The sequence below is a fragment of the Channa argus genome, chromosome 3 (genome assembly GCF_033026475.1).
Source record: "Channa argus isolate prfri chromosome 3, Channa argus male v1.0, whole genome shotgun sequence".
NCBI classification, from domain to species: Eukaryota; Metazoa; Chordata; class Actinopteri; order Anabantiformes; family Channidae; genus Channa; species Channa argus.
In genome coordinates, this window is record NC_090199.1 from 23,574,623 (window position 1) to 23,594,703 (window position 20,081).

The 20,081-nt window shown below is 38.7% G+C and overlaps 2 protein-coding genes across 7 annotated transcripts; both read right to left on the bottom strand.

Moving 5' to 3' along the window:
- Positions 1–220: 220 nt before the first annotated feature.
- LOC137123982 (interleukin enhancer-binding factor 3 homolog) lies at positions 221–11,089 on the bottom strand. 5 transcript variants are annotated; one of them, XM_067498509.1, is made up of 20 exons: positions 11,039–11,089; positions 10,346–10,489; positions 9,802–9,913; positions 8,872–9,065; positions 8,555–8,729; positions 8,313–8,466; positions 6,486–6,577; positions 5,911–6,006; positions 5,485–5,596; positions 5,306–5,403; positions 5,110–5,218; positions 4,874–5,014; positions 4,049–4,239; positions 3,532–3,651; positions 3,235–3,366; positions 2,965–3,126; positions 2,738–2,864; positions 2,603–2,641; positions 1,525–1,872; positions 221–1,416 (listed from the first exon to the last, which is right to left on the bottom strand). In XM_067498509.1, exons 2-20 carry the CDS (start codon positions 10,456–10,458, stop codon positions 1,307–1,309), a joined length of 2,625 nt encoding a protein of 874 aa, XP_067354610.1. In that variant the 5' UTR covers positions 10,459–10,489; positions 11,039–11,089; the 3' UTR covers positions 221–1,306. The 5 variants fall into 5 exon arrangements, 4 of the variants coding, with proteins under 4 accessions (XP_067354610.1, XP_067354609.1, XP_067354611.1 ...); XM_067498508.1 differs by having other exon boundaries at positions 10,997–11,070; XM_067498510.1 differs by lacking the exon at positions 11,039–11,089 and adding an exon at positions 10,826–10,960.
- A 1,403-nt stretch (positions 11,090–12,492) lies between these two features.
- ptger1a (prostaglandin E receptor 1a (subtype EP1)) lies at positions 12,493–16,861 on the bottom strand. Of its 2 annotated transcripts, none has more exons than XM_067498514.1 (3): positions 16,568–16,861; positions 14,619–15,526; positions 12,493–13,547 (listed from the first exon to the last, which is right to left on the bottom strand). In XM_067498514.1, exons 2-3 carry the CDS (start codon positions 15,483–15,485, stop codon positions 13,278–13,280), a joined length of 1,137 nt encoding a protein of 378 aa, XP_067354615.1. In that variant the 5' UTR covers positions 15,486–15,526; positions 16,568–16,861; the 3' UTR covers positions 12,493–13,277. The 2 variants fall into 2 exon arrangements, with proteins under 2 accessions (XP_067354615.1, XP_067354614.1); XM_067498513.1 differs by having other exon boundaries at positions 16,562–16,857.
- Between the last annotated feature and the right edge of the window lie 3,220 nt (positions 16,862–20,081).

Below are 20,081 nucleotides of genomic sequence, written 5' to 3' on the forward strand. Positions count from 1 at the left end.
GGAGTTTGTTCTGGGCTAATATAATGCACAATACAATTTCAAGTTATAAGTAAAATGTGAAGCCTCAAAAAATGTAGTCTTGTACTTTTTGTTTTTCATTATACAACTGTATACGCTTTTTGCTGATTCTCCCTTTGCCCATGACAAAACAAAATCAAATCAGGAGTTGATATTTTCTTCGTCTGACTTTTTTTAACACACATCATAAATGCAACAACGGTAACAAAAGTAACACTGGTCAGTTTTAATACAAATAGATTATGATACATACTCTTACTCACCATAATTACACTACAGACATAAAAGAAACATTATGGGAAATGTAGGATCTGTATATCTCATTTCAATTCTTACAAACTACCTCAAACTTCACTGTCAGACTACACGTTTACGTAAGTAACTTTGTCACACATTCAGGTTTGCATATTTAGAGCAACAGTGTCGGAGGATTCGCCTCTGAAAGCAGGATACTGAATATTCAAATCTCTGTAAAGATTGTAAATGTCTTGAAGGTCAAAGATCAAAAAGAAAAATATTAACTAGTGTTATGTTGTTCTACAAAACAGATTGTATTGTATTGCTTATTTTTCATTTGTATCCCTGTTCTTTCATTAATTTCTCCCCAAGGAACTGCAGGTCTTTGTACGTGAACGCGAACGAGCAGTATCTTTGGCCTTTTTACAGGAAAGCTCAAGTTGACTCTACTTTGACCTCTTTAAATACATAGTTCATTGTCCAACAAATGGTTGCCAAACTCTGACCTGAACTGCAGATCTTCTGTCAAAGAAACTGAAAAGATATAGATAGTTCTACAAGCTCACCACACTCAACTTTGTACTTTGCTCCAAAATAAGTCATTTATTTTGCAAGAACGTTCAGAGCATGTTATGTGACAAAAGAATAGCTCTTTAGTTAAAAACTACAAGCGGCTTTAAAACAAAACCACATTTACTTACACGGAAACAATACGCAATTAAAAAACATCCAAAGAAACAATAATAAACCAGGTATGCTCTTTTTAAAAAAAAGAAATCTCATGTCAACATGTTCATGATTGGGACTAATGCAGTTTCAAAACAAAACAAACAAAACACAAAAGGAGATTTAAATAAATCAAAAACTTGCATCAGTCACCTGCAATTGTTTTTACCAGATAAGTGACAGAACACAAAGCTCAATTTGAGATTTAGAGACGATGAGAGCATTTTCCTCCTTCTTCAGAAGTGTCAACCCTGGATCGTTGTCGAGGGAGGACAAGAGTCAAAATGTCATAGTGAGGTGAGAACGGCTGTGCATGATGTGATGATTAGTAATTCATGTTGCTGTACCCAGAGTATGAGCCCTGGTTTTGTCCTCCGAAGCCTTGATACATGCCATACCCCTGCTGATTCACCCATGATGACTGGTTTCCCCACCCTGCAAAACAGCAAACCAGGAGGTGTCACGTTCTGTGTTAAAAAGTTACACCAGGCAGTTTTGAATTAATTCAACTGGACAAACAGATTTTGCTACATTCATACTCACCATAATTATTATACACTTGGCCTCCAGTCACTGAGCTGGGGTAAGCTGTGCTGTACATAGAGTAGTATCCTCCTGGGCCCTGGGCCTCATTTGGACCTTGCGTCAGCATCTTCTTCTTTTCATCTCCATAACCATAGCTATAAGGGCTCTCCTGATCAGCGGGGGGAGGCATTGACTGGTAGCTGTCTCCTTTTGTTGTGCTGGAGTTGGAGCTGGAGATGGGAGGGGATGAGTAGGTGGTGCTGCTGCTCTCAGGGTAAAAGGTGCCATAGCCTGTGTTGCTACCCGATCCGCTGGAGCCAGTGCCTCTTTCTGTGGTGCTTGCTGAGTTGCTACCATAGAGTTTATCTGAAAAATAAGCAATATATGTGCTGTTTAAAGTCATTTGTTTTATAAATGGTAAAAATTAAAAATAAGCAAATATTATTTTCATTCAATTGTGTCTACATAATGTTTGAAAATTGTCATCAAAACTTCACAGAGCCCAAGATAACAGGTTGGTTTTGTATAATAGTCACATTACATTCGTCCATCAAAGTGCAGATATTCATACTTGAGAAACTGAAACCAATATTATTCATTTTTCATTCATCATTTTTTGCTACAATCAAATATCACGCAACAAAGATCAGGGGCCGACACAGAGGAATGTGTTCTGCACGTTGATTTGGCATGAGTTTTTGTGCTGGATGCCCTTCCTGCCGCAACCCTCCCATATTATCTGGGCTTGAAACCGGCACCAAGGCTGCCCCTGGAGGCTGGGTGGGGGGCCATTTTTGGTGGGATGTGATTCGAACCCACAGCCTTCTGCATCCCAACCCAATGCTCTACCACTGAGCCACCAGACCCCCTTAAAATCAAATATCACACAATTATCACACGCAAAATATACAGCAATACAAATGTCCAGATGTTATTTGTGAAAGACAGCTAGGGGAACATTTTCTGAAGTAAAGATTCTCTATAAATTTAGAGGATCTTACTTTTTAGATAAACTTTTGGAAATCAAAAGCAGTTACAACACACACACACAGACTATTCAATAAAAAAAACAGTAAGACGAGCAGTGTGTACTTACGATAGCCTGTGCCAGTGTTGCTCTCGTAACTGTAGTTAGCTTTTAAAGTAAAGGGCAGGAATTACTATTTAGTTCATTTACTTATAAGGATTTTTAATGAATCCTATTGTGTCAGTTTTTGCAAAAATTCATTACTCTTGTTATAGCTGGGTCCTGAGGGAAACTGTTTGCCTTGGCCTCTGCCTCGACCTCTGTTGGGACCCCAGCCCCGGGACCCGGAGTCTGAAGGAATGCCACGTATGGTACCGAACCCTGGAATGTGCTGTTGAACAAGAAATGACAGAAAACTAAATGTAAAACGCCGAACAAATACATAACGCTAATAATAATACATTATGAGTTCCATTTGCTAGATAAATGACCATGTCAGTGTAGGTGACTTTCTTCTTTGTAGAATTTCTGTTAGTGTTTAACACTCCACTGTCGTCTGGAAACAGCTTCTCCAAGGCAGCGAGGGCAGCGTAGGCCTTCGCCTCCTTCTTGTTAGAGCCTCTGCCTTTGAACTTCTGCCCATCAACCTCAACCTGAGACACAGGAAAAGCACATGTTCAAAAATCTGCAATCATTACTTTCAATTATTGTTTACTTGTTTAATTCTACCAAATCTGTGACATGCGATGCTGCTGATTGACCTCCATGACAAAACACTTTTCATGAGAACCCCCTGTCTCTGCAGACAGCTCATATTTCAGGCTGCGGCGCTTCTCATTCAGCTCCATCACAGGGTTCTTGCCATTTTTGGTCAAGATAGGACCCTGACCACTCTGTTCATGACAAAGGGACAAAACATTGGCTGTTAAATACACATAGCTGTAAACCATTTTACTCAAAATCACATCATTTGTTGCTCTTCTAACAGCTTTACTATGGGGCTTTTTATTAAAAGAGGATTTTAAATGCACAAATCTAGAGGGAACTTGAGCACATACATCTTCTGATGTGATAAAGGTCGTGGGAGCAGCTTTTAATGATTCCTGGGTTCCTCCAGCGTCACTACTCGACTCAGATTTAGTTTCTGAGCCTGTTGGAAGACCGAGATCCTGCAGGACCTGTGATTAACAAAAGTCAAAAATGAAACTGGCAGGAACCTACAACAGCAACAAGAATTTAAAGTGCAAGTGAAGTGTTTTGTCCTAAAATGACATTGAAGTGGCATTTGTTATAGCAAAGAGCATTTGAGACACATATTCTGTCATATGTGCAGAAAAGATAAATACACTTTAACATCAATACAGCAGATGACTAGCTGCGTTTAATCTGTGCTCATGTCAGGGAGCCAATCCATTAAACGACAGCAGAATCCAGATAAACAAAATAGTAGGTCCTGCAGGGTAGCTATGGTGAGGAAGCTGAAGTTGACTGGCACAGTGTTACAGAACACAACTTGAGCAATTCGCTTGAAGGTTAACTAAAGCAAATATGTTTACACAAATAGAAGAATCTTGCCTTGGTGGCTACATTAAGTTTGGCAGCTCGTTTTGAAGGCCCACTGGCCTCATACGTTTTCCCATTCAAGTCTACAGCCATTGAGAAGACGGGTTCGTGGACAGGACCAGTCTGAGATGTAAGACGGTATTCCAGGCCAGGTCTATACTGGTTCAGACGCATCACAGCGTTCATGTTAAAATCATCAGAGACTACATGGGAAAGGAAAAGACAGAAATGATTAGTTATTGAATTCAATTAATACGTTTGGAGATTAGGCCAGCAAAAAAGGTGGGGATTTAGCAGAACGTTATCATTAAATTACTACTATATATTACCAAAGGTGGTAGCCTTTAATTTTCTATTTCTTCAGGAAATTTACAGCAAATACTAAAGTTTTGTATTAATATAGCTCAGCACAGTCAAACTAATGTATGAATAAATGTTATTTCTTAGGTAGGTAAAAGTACTAAATAGCATTTGGGTTAGCTACAGTTGTACATACAGTAATGAATTGGCACCTAAGATCATGTTGGGACCTGCTGGATTATGTGTATTTCTAAAAACTGAAACAATTGTCATTACAATGGACAGTTAAAAAAATAAACTAATTAAACCTTTAACTATTACCAATTTAAATGACAGTGGAGAGCTCCTCTACTTGGCTACACATCTGCAATATCCAATTTATCTTTTTTTATGCAGTCGAAGATAAAGACTTTAATGTGGGTAATATTTTATTGTCCAGGAAAATATTTGAAATGTGCTACGTCATGTTTCCTCTATTAATGCAGATCATTTGACAGGTAAAAGTCTATGCAAAGGCCTCTGATACCCTGTACTTACATGATTTCTTCTGAAAGCGCTTTTGAAATTTGAGAAACTTCCTCTGTTTGCTGTTGAGATGGGGCTCATCTTCTCCTTTCTCCACATCTGTGTATGGTCTCTTTGCTTGCAGACTGAAGTGTTCAGCAGGTGCTATCTGGGCTGCATGAAACAAGACCAGCTTGAGAACAGATTTTTTTCCCCAGAATGATATAAGTGAAATGTACAAAAATAAAGGAAAATGACATATTACTTACCCATAGCATCTTTGCTGATAGCTCCCACTGATTTTCGTGGCTTTACAGGTTTGTAGTCCATCCCCAGCACCTTGTGCATTTGTCCAAATGCAGAAAGCCTCAAGGCAAACTGAGACACATAAAAGTTAGGCTCTATTGCTGAGGTTTATTAATTCAGGTTTACTTTTGTTTATATTCATTAGCAGCCTCTTCTTACCTGAGCACTTTGTGTGATGTCTTCACGCTGCTGCATGGTCAGATTGGCAATGGCATCAACCGTTTCCTTTTCACACGGATCTTTAATTCCAGGGCCGTCTTTACACAGATAATAAAATATCTTTGTAATATTTCATAGATCACGTTCATGTTGGTTTGATAACTGGATAAAAATCTCACCTTCCAAAAGGATTCCAGATGCAACACACTCCAAAACCCTGCGGAAGGACTCGCCTGCTCCCATTGGTCTCTCAGATGTAACAATGGCCTTCTCTACTAACAGTTCCAGAGGCTATACAGGAAAAAAAAAAAAACAGCAGAGACCCTAATGCTTAGTGTATATATGAATATAAAAAAAGTTAAGGTTTTGATCATAGCTAGAACAAGGTTTAAATAAAAAGATAATAATCCTGTGGATAGCAACACACTAACCAAAGGTGCACTGGAGCAGAAAAATACAAAATATTTAATTACCAAAAATTCAGTGCACTTCACAGAATTTTAGATCTTCAATTTATTAATAGTCATCATAAACCAGTCTGTGAGCAACGCCTTTTTTTAAGTTCTTTGGATTTTGTGCTAATAAATATACAACAGTTTTCTTACCCATCCTGAGAGTGGAGCCCATGTAGGGACACGGTTACACAAGTCCCTCATGATGCGGATCACCACAACGGCAGAATTCAGGTTGTTGACTTTAGCCTGGGGACACAAAGAAAAGCCACTTCAGTCAGAAGAGCTGCTTCTACAGACGTATTCTAAGCGATGTGCTTTTGGGCTTCCACAAAACAACCTCAAAAACAATGTACAGAAAGGTCAGAACAGGTGAGCCATTTCCATATCAACAACTGCTTAAACTAAGGAATTTATGTTCACGTGCTTTTCTTTGTAGTGGAGCTGAAATTGAGAGAGCTCAGGTAAGCATAGGACATTTTGAGAAATCAAATTAAATGCTGGAGTCGATACCAATGATTTGTCCAATTCTATCATTGGTATGGATTAACAGAATATTTCAACTTACCTAAAACTCCTAAATTTCAATATTTTACGATTATAAACTGCAATATCTAAGAACTTAGTTTACAAAAACTGTTTACAGTCTCTTAATGATTAATGGACACAAAAAACAGATAATTTACAGAAACAATTCAACCTCTACAAATAAGGACGTGAATGCAAACCTGGAACCACTTGGCGTGGCGGAGAGACGCCAAGGCAGTAAGGCATTTCTGCCTGTCCAGAATGTCCGGCGGATCGTTGACTGTTCGCGTTTCTATTGACGAGGTGGGGTAAGAAGAAAAGGTACAGTTTGACCAAGGGGGTCGGCTCTGTCTTGCAGCTCAGGGAGTAGCAGCTTTCCACAAACCAGCAGGAACAAGGACAGGGGGTTAAAAGCACCTTATGTGTAAACGATGGTCTCAACAAGCCTAAAGGTGACCTGTCAGAGATCCCAGCTAATGTTTCCAAAGGGTGTTAAAGTGAAGGCAACATAAGAGCTTTTTTTTGGTTGTTGTTGTTTAATGCATACTATGTTTTCAATGTGTGCACTAGATAATCTATGTTAAATACCCCCTTCCCTCAGACCCTGGGTTTGGGTTTGCTACTTTAGCCCCCCTCCTGAGACAGTCTGTCCAGTTGGTCAAAGGTCCATTGTTCCTAAAAGAACTTCACAAACTAAAAGGCAATCAGTTGTAAATCACAGGCATTTAGAGAATCTTTACGTCTGCCCCACATTGCAGCAAAACTGATGTTGTCCCTGATCCAAATGTGACTTAAAATAATCTTCTGAAAGTTTGGGATCACAAACAGCCATACCAGTTTCGTGCAAGTTTTTACTCATTTTCTACAGTTGACAATTATCAATACACAGTTAAAATGTGCCAAAGGTTGGCTGAGAATTTTGCTAGAAGGCCCTTAATTCCTTACGAATACTAGGCTTCCACAGGAATTCCTCACAATCATGTACACATTCAACTGTGTCTTCATAGCTAGCTGTATTAATCTATCCCCAGCAAGATACAGTAGTCACATTAATTTCAATACTTGAATATGAAAAGTGTAAATGTAAGTGTTTGAATAAAATGTAAAATGTCTCCATATGACAGTGTTTTGTTACACATGCAATTCTTAAAATAATTGAGCTAATATCAATACCAAGGGTACCACAGCAATACGATGTTATGAGATAAAAAAAAGTTACACTACTGTAGCAATTTTTCTTTTTAATGAAGTCTCCCATATACAGAAAAAAAACTTTTGAAATCAAAAACCTGTACATTGTCTGCACTTACCTAACATCTTACTGGTGGGAGTGTTTCCTGTGTGTTTACTTTGTTGAACTAGAACAGCCCACACTGACACGCTGTGTCACCTGATTAATACTGACTAACTATGGCTAAAATGAGTTACAATTACTATATTACATGATTTTAACTGTGCAGCAGCAGTGTGCATTGTAGCAAAGAACTAATCTGCACTGAGGCTGGTATGGTTTTTTTCATGTGAGGCTTCAACATACTCCCTGCCCTTTAAATTACCATATGACTCTGACGAAAATACAGACTGTGCAGATTAACACAGAACCTCCATTAACCTATGCATACATTTTTGAAACAATTACGTTGCTACATTTCCTGTCTTAATTCTCTCAAGAACAGCCACAAAAATTTACTTATCAGTTTTGCTGCAGCTGGTGCAAAATGTACATGTTCAGCATCAAGTACATGCAATGCGCGCTTTAACTTTTTATTCTTGAAAAAGCCTTCACTTTAAACATGAAAACAATTCAACAAGAATAAACAAACTAGATTTTAAGACTGGGATATTGGCATTATCAACACTGCTTCACTGAGGATTAACAAGATGATGCAGATGGATGCCGTGTGTGATTTAAACTGTCAGAATAGGGTTAAACATCAGTGGAGCAGTACAATGTCTCCACACTGAGAACACACAGAACTGGCCTGTGGGAGCTAATGTCTAGCCAGAGGCTGGAACATCACACGTACCTTCTGTTTCTGCAGCTTTAATCTCCTGCTCCATTCTGACAAGAGGTGATGTCAGGTGAATAGTGAGAGACAAGACCGATTCCTTGGTGTTTGTCACAACAATGGTTGCATCCTCTGAACACTGGCTTACTGTGTATGTCCCCGCGGAAGTCTCCTATTAAAAACATGAAGGAAATTAGGATAGCAAAACAATCTAATTCCATTTATGTATAATGATGTAAACAGCAAGAAATCATTTCTACCTCTAACTGTGTGTTTAGTTTTTCAGCCACTTGTTGAAGCAGGGTGACTGTTGGCTTGTTCGAACAAAGCAGCACCAGCTCCAGGTCCTTGTCTCCCTTCAGCAGGAGTCCTTTGGCCACCAGGCCAACCCTCATTACCCCACGCAGGACACGCTCCTGGGAATTATCACCAGGACTAGAACAGGAAAAGAAGAGAATAATTTTCAAAATGATTCAGTTATTAAGAGTAAGAGAAGATATGTTGCATTTGGCATTAATAAGCTATTTGATACACTTTTTATTAACTGGGATAACTGCCATTTGGACACTTCACTTACCTCTCTGCCTCTGTATTTTCGTTGCCATCTTTTGGATTATCCATCTGGTCAGACACATTCTTCAGAGCACACTCCACATGGGAAATAATTTTTTGCACAGCCTCCAACTCCTCTAAAGAGGGATAGACTTCAGAGTGTTTGGCCATAACATGGCGATCATATGGCCCTGTGTGCACCTGGTTGGACGCAACTTCCTTAATTTCAAAAAAGAAAATGATAAAACATGATGTTTATATTGGAGAGTGAGAGCAAATGTATGCTTACTGTAACTAATGACCTAAAACATTATTCTAATGAATGTCAAATATTAGCATCTGTAAAAGGAGCTCAGACAATCGTTACTTCATTGCTACTTTGATATATTCTAGGATTAAGAAATAATCTGCAAGTCAACATAGAATTAGGAAGTATGGGTATTAGAAGCGTACAGTTAGATTTTTTTTTCTTTTCACTTATGCTGTGAGTTCAGGGTAGCTACAGCAAATAATTTTGTCCGCATGTCGATTTGGCACACTTTTTTATGACGAATGCCCTTCCTGGATGCAACACTCGCCAATTTTTTCTAATAGTCTCAAGCGGCCTTGAGACCGGCACTGCATGGCAGGGGATGGGCTGTTGGGGATTCAGTGTCTTGCCCAGGGACACCTCAACATGTGGCCGGGACCCTATGACTCTATGGTCAGTGGGCGGCCACTCTACCAATTGAGCAACTGCCACCCCTGAGTAAGATGGTGTTAGTAAGTTCACAATTTTTTTTAAAAGTGGAAAAACTAACATCATGTAAAGGATGGAGCATCTGTGCCAGAGGAAGAGCAATCATTGTAAAGTGCAGAAGGAAATACAATGTTGATGGAAAATAGTAGATGTTCAGTCCTAATAAGAATGGAATGCGTAAATTAAAAGCCCAACACACTACTTGACGTCTATAACCTCATGATGCCGTTTATCCTCAAACTCCTCGATAGCAGCAATGTAGTCATGGTACTGTCTCAGCTCCTCCTCGTAGCAGAGGCAGTCATACCAGTAACGAAGCTCCTCATATCTGAAAAGTTGCACATGACATACTCTTAAGGTCAAGACCCAGTATGCAAGTCAAAAGCAGGTTTTACAACAATGAATAAATGTGAGGAAGAGGTTCACAACTGTGCACGTCTTACCCAATTGTAGACAACACTTACCCAGATCCTTTGTTTAACAATGGTGTATTTTAGATCTTTTAGGTCTTTAATTAAGTCAAGAGATTGTGATCATTTAATTGATTTCTATATGTATGTTTGCACTTACAGTGATCTTCACTTCTCTAAGTGATGTTTACTACAATTTTTAAATACTTAACACCAATAATAAATAATGAATTAAAGGGTAGTTTACAAGTTCTTTTTTTTTCGTTTTTATGTGCTATATAATTGTTAATAATTATAATTAATCCATTTTGATGAATTTTACTTCGTTTAGAGCCAAACGCTATGTGTACCTATCAAAATCGTGCGGGAGGAGCCGGTGGCCCTGTTGTATCAGACTGTCCCAGTACAGCAGCTCCTCATACGCCTGATGCTCGTCCCACATCGGCGCTGCAGCGGCCGCCATGCTGTCGTGACTTCCAGCTCTAAGTTGCCTCCTGTTTTGTCAGTAAAAACTTTGTTATTCGTCCTGCAACTGGTTGCTTGTTAAATGACAGTATAGGAACAATTAAACCAAACGTAATGAATGACACTAAATTGGACACATGCATGTTCTACTAATCGCTCTCGTTATCTAGCTAACAAGGAAACCTGCTCAGCAGATTGAGTGGGCTTGTCCACAAACAAAAAACCCGTATAAACGTCTGTGGGCTCGTCCATATGTAAATTAACGCAAATCAAATATACATAATCTAAGACGGCTGTCAAATAAACACAACATTTATCCTCCTAACGTATGTAAAACCCAGAGAATGTGGTAGTACTACTGATACCTGGTTAGTTAGGATAAACATTTATTATAGGGATCGTCCACTTGATGCTAGCTAGCTAGCTAACATTAGATAGCATGTCAATGCCATTTTGGTCCGTTTACCATTAAATGGCCAATTTTACACATTGCTACTGACATCTATTCAAGTTTCGTCCATGCATGTAACACCCACCCTTATCAACGAGCAAATTTACAGGTCACCCTTTCATGCTACCTTTATGTTGCTGTCAACCAGCGACGCGTCGCATTAATATGACGTCAGAACGTCACCTTAAAAAGCCTTCTTTCCAATCCGCAAGTGGCGTTTTTCCAATGGATGAACATTTATTTTGTGTTTGGTTTCATAAACTCTCTAACTTTTCATTGATTGCGCCCATAAAAAAAGGATGATATGCACAGTAACGTTAATATGGCAATTAAATGAAAATGCATGATATTTTAAATCTGGTTGCAAATGTTTTGTATTTTATTATTCCGTCCTTCATTTTGTAATAGTGTCTTTATTCTTTACATCTTCGTCTTGTGATTTTATCTTTCCTATCTTTGTAAAGATGAAAGCTAAACTATATCTGTGTAACACAGAAACTGTACCAACACGCAAATGTTTCTGCTTCCCTAAAAGTTTTTTTTACAGTTGACAAAGTTAGTTATTATAAATAATGTAATAAATATAACATATTTGTAATAAAATGCAAAGACAGCTAAAATGTAGTAATTAATGTTAAATGTAGGCTATTTGTACTATTTGTAGTAATCTGTCACTCATCTCTTTCTTTTACTTCATTGCCAAAATTGGAGCAGTTGTAAACACAACTGTAAAACCTTCTGTCAAATAGGCCACAATATATCATAAAATAATTAGGATTAGAATATAATTATTTAGTTAATCTTATAGAAAACTTGTTTCATATTATTATTATTATTATTTTTATTATTTTTATTATTATTATTATTATTATTATTATTATTATTATTATTATTATTATATTAGGAATTATTATTACTGTATTAGGGAAATAGTTTTTATAGCTAATATTTAAATATATTGAAATCATATTTCTATACTATAATAATATTTAAATAATATTTTTATATACATTTTTAAAAATGACATTGCATATTAGTATGGTTGGAAAGAAACGATGCAGAGGAAATAAATTGAAAAAAAGCAGGACACTGAAATTATAGTATTTTGAGTTACTTGCTTGCCTATAGATTCATGTCCTTATAAAGAAAGATACTCATAACAATTTTCTACAGTTTACCTGCATGACCTTTGCAGATAATGCTTTTAGATTAATCATCATAGTTGGTGGCAAGTGAAGTCCAGGTTGCCCTGCAGGAAAATCTTGCTGCTGATTGCAGTCATTTTTTCTCGTGTACTGATTAAAGTACAGATTTTTATCAATACATTAAAAAGCAGACTGCTTTCAAATATACTGCAAAAACTCTGTACGTAGTTCAGTTCACACTTAAAGCATTGCTTAGTTACCAGAATAATTAGATTTAATATTATATAAAATGTATACAACAATTTGATATCACCACTCTTAGGGGTGAAGTATATTTATTAACCAGACAAATATACTCCAAATATACTCCTAAAACTTTCCTAAAACATGTCTTAGGAAAGTCGTGGAAAAGACAGAGAAACATAAATCTTAAATGTCAAAGTAAAGGTTGTATTTTTTATTTACATTCATTCTTTACATGTCCTCAGACAATTGAGGCTACGGTTCAAGTAATAACTTATAAAATCTTATCAGTTCACATAACGCACTGTATGAACACATGTTTAAGGTTGTACTTAAACATCTCAAACTCCACAGTATTTTAACATCAAGATTGATTTATGAAATACATTCAGCAGAATGTCTAACATCACAAATATACTAAAGACTTTTTGGTTTGGAGCTCCCTCTGTTGGCTACAGTGATGCAGCCCATTTCCATCATGTTTCTTTCACATTTACCCAATTAATGACCAAGTGTGCAATTTATTTATTGTGTTTACTTTCAAAGCAGCTGTAAAAGGTGTTGAGAATTAAAAACAAACAAGCCTTAGTCCCTTTAAAAGTAATATCCCTCCGAACCTTGCCTGGGGTCTCAACATAGGGCATTTTGAATACTGCATTATGCAGCCTACAACATTCCTGTTGATAACTGTTGTCCAAACAAGGGTATAAATTATGCAATAAGGAATATTTACTTATTATGAGTAAACTGGGGGAATGTTTATGATAACTTGTGCAAAATCACAGCATTGGTTAGCTTCATTTGTGAAGTCAGTCAATGACCGCACGCTATATGGAAAACATTTATAAAGTGAGCCACCCATAAAATGTCAGCAAATCAGCCACAAAGTTTGTTTCTATCAGCTGCAAGTTTCTCCTTGTCAATATCTTTGTACACTGAAATCTTTGTATATCCATCCTGGTTCATTCTTTTTTCAGTTCACACTTGATTGACTTCCTTCTTCTCTGAGCTGTGAAAAGATGTGGGCTCCCAGCGACCTAATTTATTACCCCTCAAGCCTGCCTGACACTTTGCGATGAGGTAGATTTTGCGGAGGACAGTGCGGCGCAGCAGAATGTAGACCCAGGGGTCAAGGATCTGATTCCATGTGGCCAGCCTCACGCCCATAACCATCAGGGATTTATAGCTGGACAGGTCATCGCCGATGGATCCTGTGTAGGAGCGGATTGCTAACATCAGGCCAAAGATCTGCAGACATATAACACATTGTTGCATTTATTGTACAAAAAATAAGCCGTTCAGACTGTTATCAAGATGTTATTGGATTACCTGGTTCTGCTGGGCTTCTAAAACCTTTGCCCTGATATCATAAAGCTAACACTGCTTAGAAGTAAGCAGTAATTTTGGTAGTGTTTCTGATTACTATAGGCTTTTGCATTAAAATTAACATTGCATCCTCCAGCATAATATTAACAATGGCAAAGTGGGAAATTATAAGGCTTGCGAGAAAAATAAAGACGTCTTTCTGGTCCTAACAAGTACATACAATATTTTTAAAAAAATGCAAATTTGATACCAAAATTATTTATAATTTAATGACAAAATTGTATAAAAATGTGGGCATTAATAACATGCAAACGGCCCACAAATGCGCCGTGGTATTTTTAATTTCCCTGTTTGATTTGACATGTGGTCAGGATAAAGTTGGCAGAAGCGAATTGTGTGATATTTACACCAGTTTTGTTTCCATCTAATCAGTTTGAGGCAAGAGTTGAACATCTCATTCATGTTTTATAACTGCAGATTATACAGGCAGCAACAAGAAAGAGATGCTGCTTGGCTGTGGTGAGTAGAAGTAGAGAGGGGAATGACTCGAAAATATACATTTTAAAGCTGTTTCATTTCTGCTTTTCTGAACCACTATGGCTAAACTGTTTACCATTCTAGCTCCAGCACGACCTGTTTCCTGTCACTTCCTGCTCTTGGCCACACCACATGTGTGTGACTGTACCCTAACAGGTGTGATAAAAACTGACATAGAGGAAGTTGTCAATCAAGCCTCAGCATGTTCACACAGACTGGTGTGAAGGTCTTAACAGGAGAGAGAAAGAGAAAACACCTGTGTGAGTGAACTACTAATGTGTAAGAGCTTATTACTGAGGTGATAGTGTTTTAAGCAGGTAATAGCAACAGCTGTACCAGTAACTGACTTTTATATTTCTGGCTTATGTCAATAGCAGTATGTAAAGTAACACAGTGCTCCCAGTAAGTGTGTACTGAACTGTAGGATTCCATCATATTGTCCTTCCAGATACTCACCAGCAGAGGGCTCCAGCAGATACACGAGGTAACCATGATCCCGACCAGCTGCACCACCATCTCTATGTCATGGGACTTGGCTGAGTGATGGGAGCCAGGCTGCCTCCTGAGCCGAGCGACCACGAGTGTCAGTCCACTGATGGTGTTACACACCAGCGCCACAGCTAGAGAGGTTAGACCAAGTCCAGAGAACAGCACCACAAAGGCCACATCTACCTCCTCAGTGTCTCTGAGCACTTTAATGAAACACCAGGTCCCTGGGTCCTGGTAGGTGTAAGAGCCTAGCTGAAAGCAGGGCAGCAAGGCCACACACAGAGCTGCCAGCCAGATGACAAACAGGCAGGTCTTTGTGCGGGTTTTGGTGACCAGGGATGAGTGCAGCAGTGGCTTAGTGACACCCAGGCAGCGCTCAGCAGCCATGGCACAGCCCATGAAGAGTGGGCACAGACCAAAGAACACCATGCTGCCACCCAGGAACTGGCACATGCCATCAGAGGTGTTGAAGGCTTCAGGGCGCACACCTCCATGGAGGTAGAGTCGGAGAACCAAAGCACCAGGGATCACGTGGCCAACAAAATCTGTGACCACTAATGAGGAAGCAAACAAAAGGAATGATGCTTTGGAGCGCCGGCGCTGGAGGGAGTATGCATTGACCAGGATAAAGAGAGCAACAATGTTGGAGATGATGCCCAGTGTCATAGACAATATTACGACAACGGCACCGCTGGTAGGAGGCAGATCAAAGGTCAAGTTTCCCTGCTGCTGCACCTCTGCAACAGCCACTCTGGCCTCCAGCGTTCCTTCACTGTCATTATTGGAAAAAGGGAGGAGTGGGGACGTGGAGTTGTAGTGGCTCAAAGCTAACATCACTGAACACTGGAGGTCATGAGGTCCATAGTGAAGGGGATCTGCGAGAGAAAGAAGAGGACTTTGATTCACTTACTTTTTGTTGATAAAATAATAAATAAAACAGGAAATGTTACATACTTACAAATCTGCAAAAACATAACTTCAAAAACTGTCTTATATGTGCTTCTAAGTCAACAGATTTCAGCCCAGCTGAAGCCCCATGAAAAATTTTAGTGGACAACTTAGTCAGCACTGCCTCCCACCATAGACAAAACACCAAATGAGGAAATATCTTTTGCCAGAATGGTGTTCATCCTTCAAGTAGAGTTCAAAGAATCCATGACAAGAAGCCGTGTGGAATCAATACCTTAAGCCAGAATCATTATGTTGTTTTTCCTTTAACTTTGTAACCCCAAAATGTTTTGTTAATAAGATTTGAGGTGTTCTCAAAGTTACACACATACTCCTACAAATTCTTTATGGCTGACTGAAGATCTGAGTTAATTCCTTTTCACTCTGACTTGACAACTGGTCAAACTGTCCATAGTATGAAAGAAAAGGCTGAAGTTCATAAATTTAAAACATATTTCAACAGCCATGACAGACACAATACATTTGTGTCAATTAATGCTGCAACTGTAAGGATGTCTCCCCATATTATATTAATTACATACTTTATTAAATATTAATCGAATTCTACAAAGCTATTTGTAACTGCAGCGGTCATACACATGCAGTGAAGTAGAAAGATCAATTTTAAGATGTAAAATGTAGTTAAATAAAAGTAATGGGCTACTGGAAATACTCGAGTAAAGGAGGCTACAAATACTACAAAACTGTATCGAGGTACTTACTTAAACTTCAATGCTTTCTATCGTGTGTTTTACACAGATTTGCTCGCATATGTGTTGTGCACTAAGTCACTATAAAATGAGAAAATTCAGTTTACAGTAATAATAATAATTGAGATGTCCATCGAGGAATAAAAGTTTTAAAAAAAACACACAATCAGGTCCTGAAATATAGGTTACTTCTTTAAAAAGTCATCTTTATTGTTTACTTTTATTATGAGATTTAAGATTAGCATTGCTTACCACTACATATTTCGCGAATCCTTTCCAGTCCGGCTGAACATCCCAAAGATAGTTTTCCTTATAGTTATCCACAGAAACTTTCAGCAGTTCACGGATGAAAACACATTTTCCCCCTTAAGATCAGAAATCATATTTCCTTCCGATAAAGTTCAAGACATCCGTGTCCACTGCGGAGTATCTTCCTCGTCTGAGTCCGTCTGGTTTGGTCATGATGGATTGCAAGTTGTAAAAGAGCCTCACTGACACTAAAATATCAGGTCACCTTTTATATAGCGCGTTTCTCTGTGTGGGTGGGCGTCTCTGCTTCTGTGCGCCCCCTTGAGTCAAGTTCACGCCTCAAACCTCCGCTGCTGCACTTTCTCTGCAGCTCCTGTTTACATTACCTGCACGCTCATCGAACACGTGTTCATGCTGCTACTCATTTTATGTGTGTCACCTCCATTTCCAAGAAATTATCTCCAACAGATCTGTTTCGTCTTTGTAGTGCAATAGGTATAAGGGTTAGGAGTTTTACCGGCCGGGTCCAATTTCTGGCGAGGAGACAGTGGGGTCTTTCATTTGTTTTATTTGTGAGCATGGATCGATGTGAACGGATCATTTTCATAGCCTACGCTAATTCTTTGCTGTTTAATGCGCAACTCTGTGCTCGAAATAACTTCTGCGGTATATCAGTTTTCCAGAGCCGTAGTGGATATGCTGTTTATCAGTCTGCTGTTGGAGAGGTTTTCTATTTCAGTTCTCTGGATAAATTACCTCAGCTAACGGGAGGTAGGTCAGAAAGTTTTTGGGGGGTTAACATATGAATGAATATTCATTTAAATTTTAATTACATTAAATTGTGAAATGTTTTTCTTCATCCAAATAGCTAGATATCATGGAAAGTAATATGAAAAGCTTGGAAAAGCCATACTGTCTTTACCCTCAGAAAAGATCCAGATGTTCTTCAAGGACTCTCTTGTTGTGAAATATGTCAAAATGTTTTAGTTGATTGACAGTCAGAGAGGTGAAACCACAAGAAGCCTGAGTGTAGCTCTGATTTACATTCTTTCGCCACATACTATGAACAGGTGGCCCTGTTTGTTTTAATTCTACAAGAGCCTGGCAGCTCACTTGGACTCACAAACCGTGGTTTGGAACCTGAGTAAAAGCAACATCTCAAACTGGCCACCAGTTCACGGGAAGAAGAGTGGAGGTAGCCACTGACACATAAATTGGTTTTCAGAAATTAAAAACTGGGGCAGTTGAAAGAAAAAACTCTATAGCTGTCTTCTGTTGAAAGGCAGTACATGTTAAACTATGAAACTTTAAAATAAAGCATAAAAGGTGCAAGAGCTTGGGTTGAAGGTTTAATTAGTGATAAAAACAAACACATTTAAGAACAACAGAATTGGGATCTGAATGATGTTAAACATCAGTTCAAGTGATGTTGATGGCTGATCACAGTAGTTTTCGGTTTTGACAACATGCTCCTCCAGATGATATCATCTGAACTGAAAAATTCCTCTTGATTATGGAGGAGTTTTAAACTAAACCAGAAATGCATTTAAATATAGGGAAAGCAGAGGCAAGTTTAATTCTTTCCCGAATTAGAGCCATAGGAAGCAAGTTAAAAATCAGTGAAGTCACCCTTTAATGTCAGCATGCTGCTCACAATAACCATTCATTATCCTGACATTTAGCAGACGGAATGTTTGTCATATTCCCCATTAGTGTGTTAGCATGTTGACATTTGCTAATTTGCAAATGACAATGACATTGGGTTTAAAAGTATTTAAACCAAACCAAACTATTGGACAAAGAAAATATTTTGCCGTGATCTTGGCAATAGACGACCCAAACTGCTGGAATGCCTCAGTTGCTGAGGGGGTTTATGGCTCTGACGGTGAACCACCGTGTTCCTGGCTTGCGATCGGCTGGGGACCTGTTTGAAGTTGTTTCCTATGTGTCCCATCTCATTTGGCTGTTGACCCTCTAATGAAGGCATACAATGCCAAAAAAAAAAAAAAAAAAACAAACAACTGCGGCGCCCTCACAATTAGTCATGGTTGTATCCAAAGCAACGTATGAGGAAGGAGTGCACACCAAATGCAACTCCCCAAAGACACTTTCACATGTGGCAGAGAAGCTGGATGTTGAACTGCTATCCATGCGGTTGGTGGACAACTGCTCCACTAACAGAGCCACAGAACGTATAGCTTAGCGGCTTGGATACTGACTGTGGTCTCCATAATCCTTTGTTAGGGACTGAGTGGATGTGTGTGTATGTCTTTCTCTTTCTCTTCTCCTTTCATCACTGCACTGCCTGTAATAAAGGAATTAAATGCTACCCCCCAAACACACTCTCTCTCTCTCTCTCTCTCTCACACACACACTAGTAAAATCCTCAAAGCCTGTATTATTCATCTGCAGACAATGAATATCTATCTTATTTTAATGTAACTGATTGAATAGCTGCCATTGTTTAACCTCCTCTGATAACAGAACTAAAAGTCACTGCAAAGAGCATGTTCACAGATTCATTTAGCATGAATTTTCCTACAGACAAACTAAAGCACTTGGAAACTGTCATAACACATGGTGAATTTATGCACATTTAGTTCTGCACAGACTGTGCTTGATTTCAAAGCCCACAGAAAGGATACAGAGTCAGAAATTACAGGGCATGTGGGGAAGTCAGTTCTGATTTTGATTGCTTTTTATCTTATTACCTTCATACATCTTATTAGCACGTCACGACAGACATGTTTTTAGTGTATGTTGCTCTTGGACTAAACAGTGAATAATTCATTCTGGATTGTTTTTTGGCCCTGGTGCCCATTTAGACTCCTAAGTGAAACAATCAAGCATTTGGCCGCCATGTGCGTTTTTCCTCCAGCTCTGAAAAGAGACCCTGTGGCCCCCATTTTATTCCTCAGTTGCTCTTACAAATGTTGCCATTTGGCCTATAAAGAGCTCTGTTTCTTCCAATACTAAGTCTGGGGTTTACAAATTTGAGGTTCCCTCTTCACCCGATTCCCTTCTGCTGACCACAAAGGGAAAAAAAAGAAAAAACCCACCGACTGCATACCTGGTGATCATAGAAGCCCTGCGATAGAGCAGATAGAGATACAGAGGTCTTCAGCTTCGAAAAGTTTGTGCTCAGACCTCAATCTTTTCTCAGTTGTTGGAAATGTAATATTGAATAAAAGGCAGTAAGTTATCTTGTGGCATGTGCATACAAATATCCCATCTTGGCTTTGACTCAAAACTCCTCCACCACAAGTGTTCAATGGTTGTTCTCATCTCCCATTTTGCAAACCTTTCTGCAGAGCACATGTGTGTGTGTTTGTCTTTGGGAGAGATTTGAGTATTTCGTACTATCTGAGTAACTTTGAAGCTGACAGAAGTTTGGTTTGCCAGTAACTTTTCTCCCTAAAATATGAAATAAAACCTCTATTAGTGAGGAAATTCAGTCCTAAGAGTAATTTTCACAACTTCAATGTGCTAGTTTCAATCAAACAATATGCCATCATGTAAATGC